At 35.0% G+C, this 24,709-nt stretch overlaps 1 protein-coding gene and 1 pseudogene across 1 annotated transcript; one reads left to right on the top strand and one right to left on the bottom strand.

The window, feature by feature from the left end:
- Positions 1–4,498: 4,498 nt before the first annotated feature.
- Positions 4,499–9,578, top strand: LOC130828930 (argininosuccinate lyase, chloroplastic-like). The gene is made up of 7 exons (XM_057694979.1): positions 4,499–5,043; positions 5,749–6,012; positions 6,620–6,736; positions 7,401–7,549; positions 8,041–8,332; positions 8,459–8,623; positions 9,108–9,578. Exons 1-7 carry the CDS (start codon positions 4,696–4,698, stop codon positions 9,375–9,377), a joined length of 1,605 nt encoding a protein of 534 aa, XP_057550962.1. The 5' UTR covers positions 4,499–4,695; the 3' UTR covers positions 9,378–9,578.
- Positions 9,579–10,240: 662 nt separating this feature from the next.
- LOC130828929 (peptide-N(4)-(N-acetyl-beta-glucosaminyl)asparagine amidase-like) overlaps positions 10,241–24,709 on the bottom strand; it is a 29,578-nt pseudogene continuing 15,109 nt past the window's right edge.

Raw genomic sequence — 24,709 nt, 5'->3', positions numbered from 1 at the left:
GGCAGCCTTACACAAAGGCTAAGATGGACGCTTTGCCACACATTTGTAGATCGGGGTGTCCACTTATATGCTTTGACATCGTCGAGCTACATGTCCCGGATCGTGTCATGCGCCAATTCGGTTTGGAGCAGCTTATCCCGCATGCCTGTGACACCCAACCCCAGCTACATGCTATTGATTGGAGGACTGGGGACAAAAACTACGTAGTACGACATAGGGCCCAGGTAGATGCGTGGAATGACCGAGCATCTCGATTGTTCGAGGAGATAACTACACCGATCAAAACTCTGCTGTGTACATGAATTGGTACAGGCGTATCTCTATACTACGCCTCACGAACACCACATTTGCACAGCCAGGATCACATTACCATCCGACATCTACGTTACTGGTACGTCTTCTTTTAACACTCATAACATATAGTAATACTTTTATGTGAATCTTTTAACAATTTAATGATAACATACAGGCTGAGCGCATCCGATCAGTGCTCATACAATGCAATGACACGATTCACGGGGCCGCTACATCGCCAGTTGATGTGGGGTATCGGCTATGTTCTCAGACCCTTGGCTCCATTAACGCATCATTGTCTGATGCATTGAGTCAGGCGGGGTATGAGTACCTCATTCCGACTCTGGTGAGGTAGATGATACATTCCATACTCCTTCTCCACGGAATTCAGCCCACCGAGGTAGCTCTTCCGGAGGATCAAGCACTCGGTCCACAAGAGGTCGCGAGCGTTCATCTAGTCGAGGTCAGTCTTCCAGATCCCTATCGACATCCGGTGCTATGTCGTCGTTCGTTCCTCCAGCTTCCATGACCACTCCTCCACATCCATCGCCTCCGCAAAGGATCATCACATATCAGCGTGCTAGTCAATGACGACCTCCTGCTCTTAATGTCATTGCAGAGGTTCTCATCCACTGGTGCGCACAACAAAAGGGGACAGGAATTATAGTTTAAAACACTTTGTATCAATTTGTATACTTTGAACTTCTTTTAACATTTTCCATGATTGTAATATATCTTCGCATTATTTTCATAATTAATGTTTTCTAAGTTCATTATCTTGTAACATATATTCGCATTGTAATATATCTTCGCATTATCTTGTATCAAGCTGGTTCGTAGTTGATTATTATGGAATAGATGGTAATGAACTAGTTTAATGCAGGTTGCGCTAACTATTTATGGGAATTGAAAGGAAAAAAATAAAACGTTGCAGGGCCACAGAACAAACCGCCACAAGAGATGGCGGTTTACCAGGAGCAAACCGCCACATGAGATGGCGGTTTACCTTGACCAAACTGCTACTTCATGTGGTAGTTTACTATTCAAGGCAAACCGCCATCTCATGTGGCGGTTTTGTCTGAAATATTAAAAAAAAAAAAAGAAAATTGCCACGTGGACGGTATTGTGGGAATTAATTTTCCTTCTAATGCAATGTGGGAAATATTTTTAAAAATGGCAATATTATGGGAAAAGAATCTCTTTTGACAAAATAAAATTTTTTTTTTACTTTCATAAAAATGAACCTTTTGACAAAATAAAAGTTTTTTTTTATTAACTTAATTCTCATTTTACCTTCAAGCCAAAAATAATTTACAAATTCTTAAAGTGATTAGTTACAACTTTCAATTTAACAGCTATAACCTCTTACCTCTTAATATAATCATAGATAATCTTGAAATAATTACTTCTTATAGTATAAGGTGATTCTTATAATTTTTAGAATGATAAAAAGTGACTAAATGATCACTTTTTATAGTCTTAAATTGATCATTTTTAACACTAACAAATTGATCACTTACAATTTTTACGTGATCAATTAAAGAAGTGGGTATGCCTCATGGTGAGACTGTCTAATGGTGAGCCTTCTCATGGTGGGACGGTCTCATACAAGACTGAAAATAATTATGTTTCACTGTCCACGTAGGATGACGTTTCTTTGTTTGATCTGCAACTGGAACTGAAAATATTGTATGACATTTATGACTGTTAAAACAATTAAAAAAATTACATGTAAATTTTATCTGGCATAATAGTTCATTTAAAGTTAACGATGTATTAGCTTGTGGTTTATATAGTAAGGTTTAGGGACGAAATTTATACTTTTGACTCTCCAAATTAGCCAAAATACCTTATTAAAACCAAATTAATATCCAAATAACACATGATGGTGCTTGGCGTCAATATGGGGGTAAATATGGTGCTATAGGTAATGGATGAAGTGGTGGAGATACATGCATCATCAAAATAAATGAAGATAGCGTATATGGGGAATGTGTGTTTGGATATGAAGTTTGTAATCAAGGAGAAATGGGACTTTTCGACGAAGTAAATGCATGGGCCTGTAGTGTATGGTGGGATAAGATAACCATGTCCAACTTGTTGAAGTGCATCTATCATTAGAGCGTTCATGCTTTATATCGCCTAAGAATACATCGAACTCCTAATCTCTAGTGATGGAGAAGCTCATACAAAAAAAATTGCATCTATGTGTCACAACGTCATCCATATAATGCACCTACATAGAAAAACAAACAAACATTAGACGACTGCATTTATTTAATAAAATACAAAAGACAAATATAATAATATTTAGAATGAAGTCTGTATATGTTGGCTGGTAATGAGATGTAGGTGGTCAGTGACGCGCAACCTCGTAATGCATCAGTACAACATAAGTACTCGACTAATGTTTGTATGTGTATGGGATACCTTAAACGACACATTGCTCCCATTCATTTCAACCCTCCATATGTATTCAATGTGGCATATCATAATTTATGTTTCTACAGCGAGGATCAATCTCATGCAGCTCAACGTTGATGACAGTTGGGCCTAGAATCAACTGCTTGAACCCAAATTGATGCACAGCACGACAGATGGAACACCGCGATATTGTAGCATATCAATTATCAACAAACTCATTGTGGCACCATCTATGTGGATAATCCAAGCATATGGAAGGAAAAAGAATCATGCTACTCTCTGTGTATGGCTAACATTAAAACCAAATATAATAATTCTCATACAAATTAGTAGAAAAATTTATTACATGTTCTCCCATTTGTCAATCAAGTACATTTTGATAAGTAGTAATGGATACCGCATCATGCTGCCTCGGAAGATGATCGACAAACTGTGAACAAATGCACTCATTTAATCTAGGCTAAAATATCAAACAAGTGAAAGAGTAAAAACAAATAGATAAAGAGCGTCACTCACCCCTAATTAGACTGGTTAACCAATATGAATGTGCTCCTATCCATATCACAAGCAGTACTACGCATCCTCCTAACTCCTTTGCTCCTTTTTGTGATGCACGACATAACTGCCTATATAGGTGCTAATATAACACTACCCCAATTATAACTACCCACAACCTCTAAATTCCAAATAGTAAAAGTCTGAAAAACATCAATTACACCATTTTCAGTGCTCTTGATGGGGAAGACCATAGTGGAAGGTCTTTATAATCTTGTTGGTTTGAAATTACCAGAGTCGTATTTTAGATAGGCAATGCTGCTAAAGATTTAAGGTGCTTCAATGATCGAGATAAGGTTAAATATAATATGTATTATTATTATTATCTAGGTCGAAGAAAACTTCAACTAAGAGCATCTGTTTTGGTGACCTATTTAAGGGTCATATGACCAAACTAGAGAAAACACACTCTTATTGGTAATCTAATTTGAGGGGGTTGGGAAAATGTTGGAAAAATAGTTATCATGTGACCCGTTCACTAGAACGGTCACTCTATTTTTTTTCAACTTCTCTGCTACGTGTCACACATTAATTGGCTAAAAATTTCAGCAAAACCTGCCGCTGACAGAAGCCCATCTTTTCCTTTCCACGTGGCACATCTTCATTGGATGGAAAAAATAGCCTTTTATTTATTTTAACAGCTATATTCTTAATTAAATAATTAATTTTTTTAACGAAAAAAAAATTATATCAATGATTATATTTTTTCGAGATCTATAAAAATGAGACCAATTTTGATTTTTTGACATAATTTCAAATTTACCTATTTTCTTTCATATTTTGCTACCTTGTTTTGTTAAAAATCAACAAAAAATCATCCCTAGAATATGAGCTTTATTAAAAGATTAAAATTTTTAATCAAAAAAATCAAAATTATTTTAATTAAATAAAAAATTATATTAAATTTGTACATGAAAATATTATTATGAAATATAAAAATAAATATTAGATAAATTATGGGAGACAAAATATGATGAGTAAAGAAAAAGTATGACAGAAAAAATAATGACCCTTTAAAAGAGGTTATTGTTAATAAAATTAGGTTGAAAAATAAACTTTTAAGAGAGTAATATTATGAAATAGTAGAATGACCTTTTTAATAGGTCGCCATTAAGAATCCTCTAACACGTGCATATCAAATTATTTCATAATAACCAAAAATAGAATTTATTCTCATCATATCATAATACTAATAACTAACAAGTCGATAATTAAGGTTTATTTCCAGTTTTCCGCAATTAGAGATAGTATACTAATGTTTTTCTTCAAAACCCTAACATAAATATTCAATGTGAAGGGAAGCTTGATTTATATATTTCCACATTAAAATTGGCTGCATATTCTCCTTTTATTGTTTTTTCTAAAGAAAGTTTACATTTGCAGTGTACTCGAATTTGCTCGGCGACATTATTTTGCTTTTTCATGGCTGCCACTTCATTTATTCATCAATTTTTACTCTCTTCTTCAGTACTCAGAAACACCAACACCTTTCAGTCTCATAAAACTATCCATTTCAATCCAATAATACACATACTTAAAAATTTCAATACCCCAAAAATGCTTCAATGTTCGTCTACCTCTTCTTCATCTGGTATTACAACGAATTCTCAAAAGAACAAAGATAAAGAGGCAAAATTACGGGGAGGAAGATTTAAAGAAAGTGTTACTGAGATTGTTGAAAAGTTTACTGAGTCGATCTCGTTTGATAAAGCCCTTTACAAACAGGACATTATGGGTAGCCGTGTTCATGCTACCATGCTTGCTGACCAGGTTGTAGCTTTTGTTTTCATTTTAGGTTTTCTTAATTAATTGAAATTATTTTAGTTTATTTTGTGGTGGGTATTTTCAATCTCATTTTTCGGTAGATATAAAAGTTGTTTAATTTATGATCGCAGAAGTGACATACAAAGACCTAATTACCCAAATTTGGGATTTTTGCATGCTTAGTATTCTGAAATAAAACACTATACATGCTTTGATTATTTGAGTTTAATTTGAGTTGGGTATTTTTATTTATCTGCATTTTCAATTTCATTTTTGGGTTATATTAGGGTTAGTTTGTTTTGCTGTTGTGGGTTATGTGTTAAGGTTAATGAAAGAGATTACAATCTCTTATTTAATGTAATTGTTGAATTATTAACTTATATGAAATGAAACGGATTAGGACTTTTCAATGTGGTATCATTAATTTTTTGTTTTTTATTCAATTCAGATTTTGCGTATTCTTTTTTGTTTCACAATTTGTTAATGCTTAATGACTGATTCTGGATTCGTTCTTGTTAATTTTTGTTTTTATGCATTGGAAACGTTTAGATCTTTTCTGGGTGGTAAATAATACTCCAATTAGGGTTCTTTGTTTTGTCGTTTTGAGCTTTGTTCTCGGGCAAAACAAGATCATATACACTTGCTTATTATACTTGGTTTGTGTTGATAAAATCGAGTAATTGAGAATTTAAATCTACTGATGGATTATAGGGATTAATCAGTGTACAAGATAGAGATAGTATTCTCCAAGGTCTTGATGAGATAGAGAGGCGTATAGAGGCAGGTGAATTTGTATGGAGGAGTGATCGGGAGGATGTTCATATGAACATTGAAGCAACACTTACTGATCTTGTTGGTGAGCCTGCTAAGAAGCTTCACACTGCACGAAGCCGAAATGATCAAGTTGTTACTGATTTTCGTTTGTGGTGTCGAGATGCCATTGAAGATATCCTCAAGAAGATCAAAAAGCTTCAGGTTTTTGCCTTGTCATTTAATTTATTTGGCCAAGGAAATGCATTTAACTTCATATTTTTGTTCTGATTGCAGCTTGCCGGCTTTTGGTTTTTTGTATGTTTTATGCAAAGCTGAGCATGCATGGCTTAATCAAATGTGGATTTTCTAACGGATGGGCATACATTAGACAAATGATACTGTTTCATGTTAGCAAAGCTGAGCAAGCATAGTTTAATAAAAAAATTAGATTTTTCCTTCCCGATTATTAACAATGCTCCGTTGGTACAATTAGTGTATCATGATTTGCTTATATCCTCGTGAATCGCAAATCGAAAAAATTCGAATTATGATTGGCTTTGTGCTATATTTGGACCATTTGAATGAATCGCAAATTTCAAAAGAAAATTAGCTTGCTAATCATGTCGTACTTGGTACATTAGACCGATAAATTTGTTTTTGAGTCAAAGTATTATGTAAATTGACTTCCCCGTCTTCTAGTTATGGCTTGCCAATCTGTAAAGAGTGTAAAAAGTCTTATCTTACTGATATCTGATGCACATAACACCTTATACTGTTCCATATGGTTGTTAAATAATCAAACTTACATATTATATTATGTATAATGCAGGTTGCACTGGTTACCTTGGCTTTAAAGAATGAAGGTACTATTGTTCCCGGCTACACACATTTGCAAAGGGCGCAACCTATTTTGCTGGAACATCTACTTCTAGCTTATGTTGAGCAGGTTCATTTTGACTCAAAGTTCATTATTTTTGGGATTAAGACTTTGGCATTGTTGTAAAGTTCATTAATTTTTAGAGAACATAGGTCCTAGAATGGTCAATGATCTCATTAGTTCTCTTAGATGTTTCTTGATACTGTTAACTAAAAACTATTATTTTGAAAGATTCCACTAAGAATCAATTGATAGACACATGTTTCTTTCCTTTTTAAACAACTTTTACAGCCTATTTGGTAGTTGGTATTAAACAGTGGTAGTGGAAATGAAAACTAGAGTAATCTTGGTAGAAAAATCTCTTGGCTACCTTGATGGCCATGCTTGTCCAACTTTAATCATCTCATTTTCTTCATATAATTCATTCCAAATGCATTACTATTGGGAGGTGATATTAGGTGGTAATGGAAATTTATAAACAAAAAAAATTTTTTGTGATCAAAGTTTCATCACCATGGGAATGTCATGGAACTTTTGATGAAATTTTACACTATATCATTCCCATTACCACCATTTAGTACCACTAACCAAATGGGCCGTTATGGTTTTTAATTTTTACGTTACCTCAATTCATATGGGGAGTGTGATAATAGAATGATTATCCATGTCTTGTTTGTTGTTTCATGATTTGTGCAAATCTGATCTTGCCTTGGTCTTTCTCTTTCTTCTGTAGCTTGATCGAGATGCTGGTCGTCTCACTGATTGCAGAGTTAGGTTGAATTACTGTCCGTTGGGTGCGTGTGCGTTGGCAGGCACCGGCCTACCAATTGATAGAATTATGACTTCTGATGCCTTAGGATTCACTGCTCCCTTGAGAAACAGGTACATGTAAAAATTTTACTAGCAGATGTATCACACGAGCTGACAATGTCTTTATTAAAAATATGATATTAAAGAACTCGACTACGTGAAATGGGTGCTATTTTTTCAGAAAGGCCAATAGTTTTTTTGAGTGAGAAAATTTTTTTCACGTTTAGTTGAGAGAAACATTAGTTGCATAATCACTTTTTCACGATGAGACCATAAAACAAACAAGTACTAGAATTAGATAGAAGTTTCACGGTTTTCTATTGCTTGCTTTTGTTTGCTTGTTTGTCATTACATGCTTTGTTATTTGAGTTTTGAGGTTTCTAAGAATTACGATTAAAGTTTAAACTATTGTGTGCTGGGCTATATTATCCTTGCATATGTATAATATGATGTAGGATATATTTTTTTCTAGACTATCGATTAGGTCTCCGATCCATAATTTGTAAAACTTGTAAACTACTTTGATGTAGTGATAGGCCCTTAATTTTTTTTTTACGTTACAGCATAGATGCTGTCTCCGATAGAGACTTCTTGCTGGAGTTCCTTTCAGCAAACTCTATCACAGCCATTCATCTTTCTCGGCTTGGTGAAGAGTGGGTGTTATGGGCTTCTGAAGAATTTGGATTCTTGACCCCGAATGATTCGGTTTCAACTGGAAGTAGTATAATGCCGCAAAAGAAAAACCCAGATCCCATGGAACTTGTCCGTGGAAAATGTGCACGAGTTGTAGGCGACTTAGTCACTCTTCTTGTACTATGCAAAGGTCTTCCCCAAGCTTATAACCGTGATCTTCAGGTACACCGTTCACGTTGATAATTATTTTTTCATTATGAAAAACTACATCTCGAGGCTACTTGCACTCGCTTTCTCTCTCTTTTTGGTAGTTGGCTGACTTGATGCTATCATCTTTCTTCTAAACAGGAAGACAAGGAGCCTGTATTTGACAGCGTGAAGACTATCGTAGGGATGCTAGAGGTATGTTCTGAGTTTGCACAAAACGTTACCTTCAACAAAGATAGAATCCAGAACTCTCTGCCAGCCGGTCATCTTGACGCTACAACAGTTGCAGATTATCTTGTAAAGAAGGTGAGAATTTTCCGGAAGTTTTTACAGGATATTCAATATTCATAAACAACCTCATTGATTTTATGTTTTCGTTTTTTCATTTCATTAGCCTTGTGGTATTTTCATCATTGAGGCTCTAAGCATATCTTCATCACATATCATTCATCAGTTTCATTAGTATATCTTCATCGTGATATTGTTTCATGGATGACTAACTGCATTTTCGTAGAATTCTATGTATTCTTCCCTTCTGTAAGGTTATCTATGGACCAATAATAATTATATTGGATATAATTATTATTCGATAGGATCAAATAATCTTTGTTAGCAGCGTTTTTTACACTAATTTGTTTGGGGTTCATGTAGCACCATAGTTGTGTAATCTTTCCAATTTCCTTTTCCATTGCAATTTGCTTGAATACATACACTCATGTTAGTACCTAGTATTTATCTTCTTTTTGTATGTCCTTGCCCCTCCTGATCTCTCACTTTACAATTTCACTAGGGGGTACCATTCAGAACTAGTCATGACATTGTAGGAAGATCGGTTGCGCTGTGTGTCGCCAAGGGTTGTCAGCTTCAAGATCTAACGCTTGATGAACTCAGGGGTATTAGTCCAGTTTTTAGCGAGGATGTGTACGATTATCTTGGCGTAGAGAATTCCATCAAGAAGTTTTGTTCATATGGTTCAACAGGTTCAGAATGCGTGTCGAGTCAACTGGATTTTTGGGCTGCTCAACTTGAGATAGACAGGAGTGCATACAATCACAAGTGATCTTTATGAATTTAAATTCCTACCAATTTCTGTTCAATTAGTGCAATTTTTTTGGTTCTGCTAAACTTTTGCTACTCCTAAAGACCCTATATGGGCTGTGTGCCTCTATCACAAATAATGTAGCAATCCTATTGTTAATCCTGTTAGACTTTGTTCTGTTTTAAGTTTTTCAATTTCAATTAATCTTTTAGGTTGCCACTATTTTTTGAGGTGAGTATGATTAATGAATGACCTGTATTATTTTGGCCTTGGCTTGAGAGTTGAGATTATTGTGCATGTGCATGTACATGTCGGAGATTTTGAACTCTATATTTGCTCTGTCAAAAGCTGATTCGACCTGCTAACTCGATTTGAACCTAACTTGAAATAAGTGGGTTTTAAGTTGAAACTTTTGACTCAATTAATTAAATGGGTCGATCTGATCTGATCAGTTTATTAAATGGGTTAGATTTAGGTTAAAATTTTAACCCTGAAACAAACTTATTCAATTAAACATGTTAATTTCGATTGAATCAATAAGTATACCCTAAACTTAATATATTTAATATTTTCTTATATTTCATAGTAGACACAAATAAACAAAAAAAACAAAGTTTAAAATTAAAGCTAAAATTTAAATTTAATTAATATTAAAAACCTTAAAATGAAAACAAAAAATTATAAACGGGTAAAGTAGGTTAAAATCAGGTCGATTTGATCTGTTAAAGGTCGGGTCAAGGTTGTACTTTTCGACCCAAACCAATTAACTAAACGGGTTGGATTTGGGTTGAGGATATTATTATTTGTTCATATATAACCCAAACTCAAACTCGACCCAACCTGATCTGTTTGACAGGTATACCTGTCTATAACATCAATATGAATTTAATAAAACATAACAATTGTTCTTTTATTAATAAAAATGTCTTGAATTGTAGTAATATACATTTTTATAACACTTAAACAATACGGTCATTTAACATAACATTATTGTAAATTTTCACAATACGATGTACACAACATTTGCTGGGTCCTTCCACAACCTAATATAAATTGAAACAAATACAACCCTCACATTAGATCATCCTAAAATCTAGGATTGGTTTTAAATGTCACATATCAAACTGGTACCTGCAATCAGTAATAACTAAGATTATTCAATTTATTTGATTCCTCTATATTATTCACCTGCTCTTTTTTAGTCATGCCGTAATTTCTCCCCACATAGACACTTATTTCTTTCGGCATACAAGTCGATACTTCCAATTTGTAACCTGGAAGTCGAGTCAACATCTTTGACCGATAAAAAGGTGAACCTGCAAAGTTCACAATCTTAAAGGCTATCGATAGTACTTTTCTGCGAAAGCAAGTGGGGAAATTAGAAGTGGATGTGAGATACCTGAAGGCGTTTGATTGGGTGTTGCTTAATTCTATCTTGTATAGTTTGCGCTGAAAACGATTTTCAAAATTCTGAGAAGTTTGTCTATCCAAAACATACCACCTGGACCCTCCATCCTTGCTTCCTTCAAGAATCCTGATAAAGGTTCAGAAAAGATAGCACCATCCAAATTCAGGAACAGAACTTGTTAATCAAGCCCTAATAAATGGAAGAAACCTAGGACTGTAGGAGGTCATCCTACAGAAGATTGACAACTTCCCTAGCAAAACAAAAAAAAAAACAAAAACAAAATATCATAGTAGCCACCGGCCCACCAGTATGTTCCAGTCTAAAGTGGATGTGTTTGTGAACAAGACGTAGAGAGAGAATGATTATGTCGTCAATATTAAAAGAGAATCTGGAACCACAAGCGAAAATACATATCTAGTGAAAATTCAAAGGAATGATCCAAAATGAAAAATGTAGCAAAACCAAAAGCACAAAGAGAGTATTAACCCTGTACAATACAGAGCAGCAAACTAAGATTTGGTCAATGATGTAAGTGGACAACCCTTGGAATGGCAGATAAGAAAAAACACTTTAGAAGAAATTCAACCGCTTAGAAGATTTGTCTATTCACAACAGAATGTTTGATCAATCATCAGAGCTAGAATAGATATGAGAACATTGGAAATTGCAGGTAGCTCTATAGGTGTTCTTTAAGTTCAGAGCTCTCAGACATTAGTCATATGGCAGTATGTTATGAAGTCAGGTTAAAGTGAATCCATGATGCACCTCCAATCCTGGGATAGACTAGGTACTGGAGCTAAAAAACAAAAGCTGGTAGTCATACTTGTGTATCAATCAGAAACAAAGAACAAATATTATAATATTGTACCATTGGTTGAGAAGAGACCTGCATTAGCCATCTTTACAAGAACTTGTGCAAAAAGGGATTGGTTCATCACACAAAAAAGTGGACTTTAAGTGGCCCCATGCCGTCGAGTTTCAAAAACATACCAGTCCCTTTTAAATGTGCAAGTTGAGCTCTGTGCTGTTCGTTCGTTCTAAAGAATCAGAATGTGCTCTCTCTTGTGTTTTCTAATAATTGATGATCTAGTCTACTTAATCCTTATCACAGGGTTGGAGGGAGGAATGATTACATAAAACTTATTGTTAAATGATCATACCAGTCCATGGGATCTCTTTCTGGAGCGTCGTTGGCAGACATCAGCTCATATGCCACAAGCTTGCACATTTGACCCTCTTTCAGTTTATATGCAATCCAACCACCTGAAATGCCACAATTCAGAAGATTAACAGATCAAAAGATCAGATCATTACCAATGTCTTAATAAATGAGTAAAGCACACCTTTTGCTCCATTCGGTTCTTCCCACTTTGACAACTGTAACCCATCAAAAGCTGACGTAGACTGCAAAAACAGTTTATGTTCACACCAGCATAAAAGAACTTGGAGAATAAACCTCATGCCAGACATAAAACAACAAATAAGAAACAAACAATTAGTCAACTCACAATTCCAAAAGGAAGTTCTTCTCCACTGGCAAGGACCGAGCCTGAATGTATTCTATTCAATCTCAAAAGCGGCAAAGAGAGAGAATCTTTTCCAATGCTGGTTGATTTAGCAAGGCTCTGGATCACATCATTTAGAGCATCTAATGCAACAGGCAAAGCCAATGAAGCCTTTACAGAATGGCCAACCAAATGTAAAAACACCTCATTTTTTGTGTCCAGCTCACACTTCAATTGTAGGATGTCTAGTAGCTCACCAGAAATAGGCAGAAGATTATGCAAAGAAGGTCGTAAAACAAGTGAAGATTTGATCGTCTTTCTAGACTTAAACGGACACTTTTGAAAAACTATTAAGATTCTTCTTAAGGTCTTAAGGGCATCAATCACACTGGAGATTGAGAAACAGCTTTCAACAAATTTGGACAAGGTTAGGCCCAATGCATCATAAATGTTAGACACATGCTCATCCACACACAAACGAACCGGACAAGAGAAGCAACTCAAACCATCCCTCCCAGCATATTCTGACCTTGAGATGCGCCATTGCTTGTCCCCACTAAGTCTCCCAGGAAGTGAAACAGCAGTATTAGCCTTGGAGTGAAGATCTCTTTCTAAAGTTTCGTTCTCAAGTTTATGATGTGCTTCAAGCATGGAAATGACTTCTGGTTTTAAATCTTTTCGGCATTGTTTGGTTAGTCTTTCTAGAACTGTGCATAAAACTGTCTCTGTAATCATATTTCGGCGGGTTAGCACCTGCAATAAATTTTTAAGGATATGAAAGCGTAATCGACGACGGAACAATGAAAGATCAAGAACAAAAACAAAATTTGGCAGCCAGTAGATGACATCTACATTGCATTACCTCATGCCACTTTCTTGTGTAACGTTTTGTGACATCATATACCCCATCTTTGGCAATAGCAATCACATAGTTCAGTTTTTTATCCCACCTACATTATGATGAAACAACAATAAATATGCAAAGAGGAAGTACTAGTCATTCAAAAATCCACTTTAACATAAAAATAATAAAGAAAATATGCAAACAATAGAACTGGGTGTACCCTTTCTCATACAACAATGGATTGTCATAAATTCCTTCACAAGGATCAAGATGCATCCACCTGAAAAATAAAAAATACAAATCCATCCCAAATCAGACCTCCAAATGCATTGGTAAGACCATGGAAAAAAGAAAAATAATAGAATAAAAGAAGAGCAATTTCAAGCAGCTATCCATTAAAGTTTTACCAATGCTTTTTAGATCATCATACACAGTTCTGAAATTCAGACCATATTCTCTGAACTCGATTTTTATATATATATAAAAAAAAAACTAAGCTTAAGCTATTAAAGCAAGAATTTATTACTCGATGTTTCCCCTATGTTTCACAATATTTGCATTTTGTATCTCGAACAACGATTAAAAACAATAATAAATGTAAATTTTAGATTGAATTGAGTAGAGAGGAAAAATAGTGACAGAAGAGGGATGGATAGAGAAGGTTTGCATGGCAGACCGTGTTTTGTTTATAGGTTAAAAGAGATAGGCGAAAACCAAATAGAGACACTATTTGAAGAGAGTGTGCAAAATAAAGTGGACAGAGGGAGTGCCACAGGCATTGCATATTGAGCAATCTTTACCAAAATGCGTAAGAGTTAAGCATTAGTTGATTTTTGAAAAGACATACTGCTAACTCGAGGGGATATCAATAATTCAATATGGACCTTTAGGTCTTGTTTGAATTGAAAAAGAAGCAGAGCCAGTAAACAGAATAATCAAACAGCCAGATACAATTAGCATGAAGTTTATTACTCAAATCAAATCACAGTGGCTCAAATTTTCCACATGATAAGGACCACTATCAAAACGCATACATATTCTCGAAGTTGGATGAATAAGCTTACCTCCCTAAATAACGTGAAAAGCATTCTGTCCAGACATGGTCCGTAAAATCCAAAATCTGGAATAGTACACATGTAAGCTGAATGTTCTTTTTAAAACTTACCAAAGAAAAACGGCATCACCATGACGGCTTTTGCAAGCAAAGTGCAAGTCTTTAGTCATATAACTGGTAAATGTTGCTAAGGATTAGCTAAATTAAAATGAAAATCAGGGAGGTAATCATCAAAATGTGAAGCATCAGGTGTGGTATAAGTGAAAGAGAAGGGTCCAAGAAACAAAAACTTTAAAATAAATTCATGCTCAACAATAGTTTATATCATCATATTGCTTCAGTTTTTTTTGCTTTTTATTTTTGAGCAGTCACTGACACAGCAAAAGAACATCTTAAATACAAAGCAATTGACATGATACACTCAATTAGGCAATACTGTCATGCAAGAACAAGCAGAAAACTGAACTTAATAGCTACATTAAATCAACTTGGAGCATGTTTGATGCAACAAGATTTCAACATACAATTGCTCCAATGCCATTAAGTGGCTCCCTAGGGTGGGGTTGGGGATCGGATGTACCAACCTTACCCTTGTTATACACTCGTCATTGATAATAAAAAAGTTGTTTCCATTTGACATTAGATAGTAAGCATCATTTTCAACTTCACGTAAATAAGAAGTGTGCATGATCCAAAACCCAAAAAATAAATGAAATGAAAGGGTTAGGCAAGGGAATGTAAAAAATTTAACTTGTATTTCATACTATGTTAACGTGTTTGGTTCAACATTCTCAAAACGCTAATTTCTCCTCTTAAACATGAAGTTGGTTCACTATCGAGGCAGCAATGACATTCAAGGCATGTGGTCGTATTCCCACCACTCCTCCTTCTCCTTCCTTGTCTTTACTTCATGGAGATGAAAAGGACTAAAATCAGGTGCTATTAAATAAAACAACAGGAATTTAAACTTCATCAAACTCTAAATCCACTCCATCCTTCACTTCTCCAATCTAAAGAGGACCATTATTCCTTTGACTTTGCCAGAAAGTAAATACAAGAAATCCAATGAGTTTGACATTTCAGTAAACCAGAAGAAAAGGACATTGCTACCATTCAATGTTGTCCTCAGTTTTTAAATCATTGATGTGCCATATTAGAGATCATTATCATCGGATCTGATCATGTAACATCAAATTTAGAAAGATCTTCCTCAGTCTACTTTCTAACGCCTCACCCCAGGCTAATTCAGAAGTCAATTAAGGTGTCAACACTTCTCTCTCCCCCCCCCCCCCCCCCCCCCCCTAGTGCTTGCGGAAATGGAAGAATTCAAACTTCGGAGTCAAAAGTGTATTCTCCCTCATAGGTACTGAAGTCTAAACTAATTTTGTTGGAGTTTATTAGAATTAAAGTGAACTGATTAGAGCTTATAGAGCAATGAAAAATGAAAAATGGAAGTTTTACTATACAACAAAATAAATAGTTCACTACTTTTTCTAGCACTGAAATGACTTATCAACTGTGAAAAAATAGTTGACTTATCTCCTTTTTCAACCCGTTACTTAGACTCGTATACCCATGTCCAACTCGGATACATTCCAAGTATCACTATTTTATTTAAAATCTCAATATTTTAAACCATATTGAAGTATCCAAGTGTCCTACTAATGCACGAGTGTCAAGGGTCCAAACGAAACCTTAAGTTAAAGTGAAGAGTCCAAGTATAGAGCTTTCAGTTTTAGTTCCAATAAGTGAAAAATGTGAAAGTAAACGCTTTTGGGAAAATGGTTTCTTCCGGTTGACAAACTGTTAATCATTAGAGCTGATTTTCATTGTTGTAGGCTAGCATTATATAGGCCAATGAAGAAGAACCTTTGTTAACGACATCATGATTTGTTTTGGTTAAAGTAGCCGACCCCATATTGTTGGGAATAAGGCTTATTGGTATTGCTCTCAACATACCACAAAAGCAAGAGTAAAACATTAAGTGAATGTAAGACTCTCCAGCAACAGTCTGAGAAAAGGACTAAGAGAAAGTAAAACGATGTCATTTCCATTTCTGATTCAATGCAATTTCTAAAGCAAATATGCTCTGACTTTGCAGCAAAATTCCAGCTATACTAAGAGCTCAATGGCAACAACAGGAAACGGTAATAGATCAGAGCTGAATAAGTTAAACTTGATGACGTGAAATGTATTGTATGTAATCATGCAATCATTATAAATTATAACAAAGCTGGCATAATCAAAATTAATTGGCCACTTGGGTAAGCATATATTGGAATTCTGAGCTACTAAAAAAATCCATCCGTTGCAAAGAAAAGCCAGAAATTGGTATAGTAGTGTGATCATATCTTTGATTGCAGCTCTTCAAAGGATATATAGTACAGAGTATTGCAATAAACATGAATTTTGCTGTAATCAGAGAGCACAAAATCTAGCAGAAATAATGTTCTGAACTTGATAGTGCTAGCCACTAAAATGGAAATAAACGTCATTGTAAAAAGATACACCTTCATTATCTTCTTGCTCTTTCATCTACCATTGCTGCGAACCATCTCCAGAACTCAATCAACAACCATTGGAAGAAAGCACAACACCTTTGGGAGGTCAAGTTGACCATGGAAACTCTAGATTGAAAGTCTTGGTGTTCCAATTCAAACAACTAAGCCAGTTTCTTTAGATGGAGTGATGCACTATGCTCAACCTTCATGCATCTTGATAAATGTCATTTGAATTGAAGTTCACTCTTTACCTTTGTTTTTTATGTTATTGCTCTGTTGGGGATGGACGTAACTAAAACAGTAATGCAGCTGATTTTTCAAGATGCCAACGGCCAGAGATGGTGAAACGAAAGGCAGAAATGGTGTTGAGGGTTGGCTTTCGAGGATAAGAGGTTAAAGCTGACCTAAGATAGTGGAAAATACTAGGGTTGGTTTGTTGTGTTGAGGAGTGCATAGTGCAGTTCTAAAGTTGAGAGATTGAGGATTTTTAGGGGAAGATGGGGAATCATCATACAATTGGAGTGTCTTCAAATTAAATTCAGGAAAGGGAATTGTTAAAAGTTCTATATAGAATGGCTTCTAGAGCAACATTTCTACATATTATATGGTCCATATGTTACATATTTAAGAAGGACCATATCAATAAGATGGGGGAAGCGAAGATGCATATGGATGTGTGAAATATTTTTAAGAGAAAACTTGGACTGAAGATACTTGGTGAAAAGCGAAATATGTATTGAAGATACGAAAAGAGAGAACTTATTTTGTTTGTTTAAAGGAGGTAGACCCCTATATGCACTGCTAGAAAAGTGAATAGGTTGGACTTCGGAATATGTGGGTTGTGAAAGAATTTGAGGAAGGCCAAAATGACTATGATGATGTAGAAATTATAGGTGATCCGAAGTAAATGGGTTTACATGACCATTTATCACTGACTCACTGTATAGAGATGGTGAATAAAGGAAGTTTATGTGGACAAAAACAAGAGTTCAACTCTTCGTTCACGCAACAAACCTTATTTGATGTAATAAAGGCTTTGGCATTGCCACTGTTTCTGTAGAAACATTAGGAAATTTAGGAAGCAAAGTTCTGTAGAAGCATGGAGACTTCTGTGTCATCAATATTTCTTTTAAGCAATGGCATTGGGTTCACTCCTTGGATGTGACCTAGATAAAGGTGATTGTCAATACCAATAACATGCACACAGGATCTCATTGTATTCCTACACCCTAGTATATTGGGAACGTGCATCTTCCGGTTGTTAAGCTCAATTTGACAGCTACTACATAATGGCGCTTAGAAACTAAGGGGTTTACTGTCAGGTACTCAGAATCATGGAAGCCTTTATGTAGATTAACAAAAGTGATGTGACCCACACAAAATTAAGGGTGGATGCAAAAAATGGAGCGGCACTAGGATCGAAGTGTGCCCCTAAGCTAAAGGGAAAGTTCTATCGAATGACCATTAGACCAACACTATGGATTAGTATCTTGGGCCTTTAGAAAAGAATCGTAATATGCGAGTACCAGAAACGAGGATGCTTAAATGTTGGAGGGGATAACTTTGAGGAATAGAATACGAAATGGAGATATAAAAAAGGGTTTAAGAGTTTCAATATTAAGGAGAAGATGAATGAGAAAATGCAATAACAGGGTATTGATAAATTGATAACGAAGATAGAAAGTTGGAACTTGAGGATTTAAAAAGAGGGCGAGAAAAACCGACGATGACACAAGAGTGGAAAAGAATATGAAGAATTTAGATTTAAAGGTTGAGTGATAGATTCATAGAAAATTGAGATGATTGAAGAAGGAAAATTCATGTGGACGACCACTACAACGAATTAATTTGTTCATGCTGTGACATAATCTATTGGGAATAAGATTTTGGCATTGCTGCTGTTGATGATCAGATAATTTTCGTTTAGTTGTAAATTTGGATTGATTGAAACACTATTTGAACCGAGAAAAGTAGCTTTGGACATTCCTCATCGTAATATTTCGACTTTAATGTATTTCCAAATTTCCAATTTAGCTTTGATATATAAGTTTCAATGAAAGATAAATTTCAATTTTATCCATAGCATCAAATGGTTTGACTACAGTAAAGTTGCATGGGGTAAGGATCAAACCTGTAAGAATTTCTTTGAGTAAAACAGCCCCTACCCTCTCAACCAAGAAACATCTTAGGATGCAAGAAAAGGGATGCACTGATTGAATCCAATCAATACACAAGAGGAAGATTTGGAAGGAAAATGTTATGTTGACCATCATTTCATTCCCAGGTTTCCTTTCCCTTGACCTTCTCTCCAACCTAAACAAACAAGGAGACTCTCCTTATAATTCCTTCCCCTTTCTTCCTCTTCCCTCACCTTCCATCTCCTGAATTTTTATCCAAATATAGTATTAAAAAAAGTTCACTGCAGGAATATGAAGCTACGGGAAACTTGAAGCATACGTTCACAAGTAGTGACTTCAATTGTAACAACATTAGAAATCAAGCTCTGGGAAAGTAATAATTGGCAGAAATTTGATAATCAGTAAGTTAAATAACAGACAGATGATAAGATACTTACAAGATGTGCTTCATAGCCAAATGCCCGGCAATACAGAGTAAAGCAGTTGGCCCACTCCCCACACCGCCCTTTTCTAGTTTCCAAGAGCTGGATGGACAAAGGATTCACATTGTTCATACAGATACTTCCAGCAAAAGAAAATGTGACGAAAAAACAAAGCCAGCAGAAAAAGTACTTTGATCGGGTCATTATAGCGTGGGAAACGAGTAATCCTTGAGCAAACCCTACAGCTGCAGGTTGATAGAAAAAATTCTGAGTAATATAGAACGCAATACAACATGTATTAGGAGCACTTTTATGCATAATAAAACAAAAAAGGAATCGAGGGCTTCTAAGTCGGAACTATATAGCTTTTGCTATTCTGATCCCTCGCCTACTTTCTTTTGGTACTAATTAAAACATATATGAGCTTAAAAGAATCAGAACATATATGAATTTGCATCTACAATTTGATATTGAGCAAGGAAAAATATTACAATCCTAATAACTACCATCTATTTCTATCTATCTTCATAAATGAATCATCTACATCTAAAGGTGGGTGAATTATGAAAGGAGAATTTGCTATTGACAAATAATGATATGAATGTACATATTTAGAGGTTCTGTATATTCTCAACATAAATTAATCAAATAACAAAATCTTTTGCGAAATAAACTTTTATAGCTTCTGCACATATTAGACCTCTGCTTCTACTCTTCACTTTACCTCAAGCACTCTATTAGACCCTTGACACTCAAACATGGATAGGGCACTTGGACACTTCAGTTTGGTACAAAAAATAAAATTATTTAATAAAATAGGCCACTCGGACACATAACATTGTCCAACTTGGGTATACAAGTCCAAATGACATAACTAGACCTAATGTTTGTTATATATAATATCAATTTCTAAATCCAAGTACTAGGTATGGGTTTGGAATGACTAAACCGTAGACCTAGTATTTGTTTTATACAATATCAACTTTTAAACCCATGCCTCAAAACCCTAAGGTATTAGGTTTAGAAACATTGGTAGAGAGAAGAGAGTTATGTAGTAGCAGCAACTCTGGTTGCCAACTAGTTTGTGTGGACAAGCAGACATCTCTGTTTCTTCTGACATCAGTTCTCTCTCATTAATTTTTATATGTTCTTTTGTATATTCCTTATTTGAATCGATGAAATTTGGAATCTTGTATAAATGCTTGCAGGTATTTTGACATATTAAACAAATACTCATGGGAAGTAAACAGCTCTGCAGATAACCTTTATCTATTCATTATATTCAAATCCTCTAATGTTCATGATACATAGGCACATAGCATATCAAAACTTTCAATACTTATACTCTTGTCAAGAAAAAACTAATAAATCACTTTTAGGGGGTGGTGGATCATTGCAATCTTTTAAGTCTAATCTTTCATTTGGAAACAGTAATAAGATGACCGATGCAATTAAAAAGGAGATTCGCGACTTCGTGTATATTTCATAGGTCAAAATATTTAGTCTTCATGAACCAATATTTTCTTGAAAGAAAAAAGTAAACTTAGAATGACGGTCAAATTCCATCCAAGGTTAAACCAACCACATGGTACACTGAATCAAGTTCCAAACCATATTTCCCCTATTACATTCCTTATTACAAAACCATAACAATTTGCAAATTAATTACCCACTATGAAATTAATATTTAGTGATTAACAAGTGCAAAGCACAGCACTTTTACAATATATCAAAATCTGATTGTTGCATATACAAAAGAAAACAGACAGCTGTCCAGAGCTCCCATGCAAGCACTTCAACATAAGTGGGCATTATATTAGGATACTTACAGATTTCAGTAGATAGCAAGAGTATTAACTGTTAATTAAATACAAATTGGAAATTCATTAGAGGTGCATATTCCTACTCCCCATAACATGTGCAAAGAGGAGAAAGGCTTCACCCACAACATGTGAAAGCACCAAACTGAACACAACCAAAATTATGCATTTCATACCGATATAGCTCCAAGCGTGAGGCTCCATATTGCAGTTCCGCAGTTATCACAAGCAGGTGCATTGACCCAACTGCAGAGAGTAATAATCCATTCAAAACATGCATAAAAGAAACACCAGTTTGAAATATGGATATGACATTAGAATGAGTGAGCATACATTAGATGGTACAGAAATCAATTATCACTTGTGAATCCTCCCTTGGCTACCTTAATTCTTTAGGTAAATCAAGAATCACCAATTTCACACATGCTCAGATCAAGAAAGATATTCATTCTGTGAGCTATGCAGAATGAATTCAGTTGGGTAATATATTCTAATAAGAAAAACATGCCTTCGTATTTCACTCCTTCCATTATCACTAACTGACATAATTTTGATGGGAAAAAACTAAACCACATATTCCTTATTTCAAGCTCCTTTATGATATTCCGACTTCCTTTTGTATATTATTTCTTCTTATCCATGACTATATTTACTTTTGGTTCGCTTTTTCCTTCCAATAGTTTGGTTCCTCTTGTAATGAACTTTCATTTCACGTATATACTTCTCTAGAATACACTTTCATATTCACATTTATACTTTTTAGAAATACACTTCCATATTCACATTAATACCTCTTGAAAAGAATGTTGCTCAAACTCAAACATAGAACTCAAGATTACTATGTAGATAATTCATTTCTAATTGCAAGTTGATTGTTTTGGTTCATGTAGTCGGCCCCGTTTGTTAGGATTAGGCTTTGGCTTTATCATTCTGTTGTTGAATTGCAAGTTGGAGTAGTACCTTGTAGATTTAATATATTTATGAGATCCGTGCAGTGTCTATTCTCGATGGAGTCAAGTTTATAGTTCTTTAGTTTAATTATAATGAACTCTAAGCTTATCAAATCATTTGTGCTACTTATTTATCTGAGGATAATGTTTGCCAACAACATTCTTGTTATTACAATTTACAAGGGTAAGGTTGCATACATCCAACCTTCCAAATCCTGATGGAAAGCAGTTGACATTTGGGTTAACGACAAGTTATGGATCCTCATGTTGAAAAGAGTAAACAAAAGCGAAAGCTTTGAAATAAGCAGGTGACACAATAGTTATTTAACTACAACACCTGAATGATTGTTTGAACCAAATCAGCAACTCCAGCAAAAAAGCAAGATCTTTTTCAGGTTTAGTTGGTTCAAAGTTGCCCTCCTGGAAAACAAAAGATAATGTCATGATTCTTGAGGCTCATATATAAAAAAAGCTTAAGATGTAAGCCCACTGTTCCCAAATGCTGCTTACATTTCCAAAATAATGTTTACAGTATCACGGAAGTGCGAGGACGAGGAAAGTGGGTGGAGCAAGAACGTTATAACCACATAAACGGTAGAAAGAATGTGAAAGAAAGGCATTGCTAAAAGAGGAATAAAGTAAAGTGTAAACATCATTTGGAAGAAGACCAAAAAGAAAAACGTTAACATCTTATATTTTAGAAACTGAAAAAGGAAATGCAATTATGCCTGGGGGTAAAACCAAAAGGTCCAATTTGCAAACACAAATTTTCTCGCTTGTCTAAATCAAATGAACTTAACATTATGTGAGGTGCGAAAAAAAATTAACTAGATCCTAGGAGGCCAGAATTCATGAATATCACTTATAGATTTGTAGCTTAACAAAAGCCACGCACGTGCCTACTTACAGGCCTTAAGTTCTAATGTCTCAACCAGCCACAAATATGGTCAGCAGCATACTGTAAACGGATAAACACTAAAATGCATGTGAAACAGATACCTGGCACCCACAGAAGATGAGAACTTTCTCAAGAGTTCAAATTTTATAGGCCTATGTTCCTTAATTCAATGAATGGGAGGTGCAACACTATCAAGATTAGAAAAGCGGGTCAGTGTCCGGTTATAGTAAATTAATTTCAGTATCAGATACTTTCAGGTTAAATAATGATTGTTCAAGAACTGGAATCTAGAGTTTAGGTCATCCCAATGGGTTATGAAAATTGTTTTTTGTATCTTATTTTCGTTGTTTAGTGCAGTACGTAGAACATCTCTTCAGATGCACAAATATTCTTCCCTAACACCAAGTTATAACAAATTATGATCAAATTAAACCATATAAGTGACATTTGCGTCAGGAAAAAGTTGTATCAAATGTAATGATAGAATTATAGAAAATATCTTGTTCAAATACCAAGTTATACAAACTTGTTGATTTATGACTACATTTAACTATATAAATGACATTAAAGTCCAACAAAAATGTAGTATTAAATGTAATGATACTAATAGCTAAAGGTACTTTAGGCAGACAAATTCTCATAATCTTGTGCTTTTTGCAATAAATGTAACGATTATTGGATCATTTAGTGGGCTTTCACCCTCTATTCATGGGTCATTCAGGTTCATATAATAACGGGTATTGAGTATGAAAACTTTGTTGGAAACACAATATTGTCTGTTAACAAGACACGTCCAAGTATGAGTCCCAAACGTGTCCAAGAGTCAAATTTATCGATAATATGAACTATTTTTTACAGAAAACTAAAGAAATGAAATTTTAATTTTGATATTTTATTTTATAGTTGCTACTTTGAAAAAATGAAGCTTAAAAATTTCATATCAAAATCTGAGGTTGTTGTAATGTTGTTGTAATGTTGTAATGTTGGAAATACTTCACATGTAAGGAAGATCTCACATCACTAAAATAGTGGGTTGTAGACTTGTATATAATGCTTGGTGTGTAATCCTCCTAATACCAATTGGTTTTAGAATGGAAACTCATCGGGTTTATATGCAGTCATCTCTCCCCTTATGCGGGTCGTGTTGTGTACGAGCTTGATAACAAATTTATCATGGTATTAGAGCCGATGGTGGTTCTTAGATATAAAACTCAGTGGAAATACTTCACATGTGAAGAAGAGTGAAATACATCATGTGTTGTATGCAAGTCAATGTTCATGACCCGTGGGTTTGTGGGCTTGCACCCATGGGTGCCCCGTGGGTGTGTCCACATGACTGGGCTCACGGGGTGATTATGTGACGAATTGTTACGGCCTAACATGTAAACTTGTAAGCCATGGGAAAAGCATGGGTCCTACACGTGTCATGTATTTGTGTCCATGTCATGTCGACATAGGTACGACGGCCACCGAGTAACAGGTATTATCAATACATTTCACGTCAAGTATCTGATTAGGTCAGCATTTGATGTTTAATCATAGTGCAAAAATAGGATTTCGGTCACGGACGTGGTAACGGTCGCGTAGTAAGCTAAAATTCTTTTAAGATATGGTCACGATACTGTGATGCAGCCTTGTTTATCCATTATGTATTTAAATATCTAATCAAGATAAAATGAGAATAGTTATATTAACTTATCATCCAACATTTTCGCTTATGAAGTAGAAAGAATTGTCAATTCTTAGCTTTTCTATAAAAACAAAACCTGAACTCATCCAACCATAAAAACACCACTTTCCTAAAGGCAACAAC

The sequence above is a fragment of the Amaranthus tricolor genome, chromosome 12, assembly GCF_026212465.1.
Source record: "Amaranthus tricolor cultivar Red isolate AtriRed21 chromosome 12, ASM2621246v1, whole genome shotgun sequence".
Taxonomy (NCBI): domain Eukaryota; kingdom Viridiplantae; phylum Streptophyta; class Magnoliopsida; order Caryophyllales; family Amaranthaceae; genus Amaranthus; species Amaranthus tricolor.
The sequence above is the reverse complement of the archived record's forward strand: the minus strand, read 5'-3'. Positions and strand labels throughout refer to the sequence as shown.

Coding starts and splice junctions, on each gene's coding strand:
- LOC130828930 (XM_057694979.1), top strand. CDS start 4,696: ATGGCTGCCACTTCATTTATTCATCAATTTTTACTCTCTTCTTCAGTA. Junction 5,044..5,748: donor CTACCATGCTTGCTGACCAG/GTTGTAGCTTTT, acceptor GATGGATTATAG/GGATTAATCAGTGTACAAGA. Junction 8,624..9,107: donor CAGATTATCTTGTAAAGAAG/GTGAGAATTTTC, acceptor CAATTTCACTAG/GGGGTACCATTCAGAACTAG.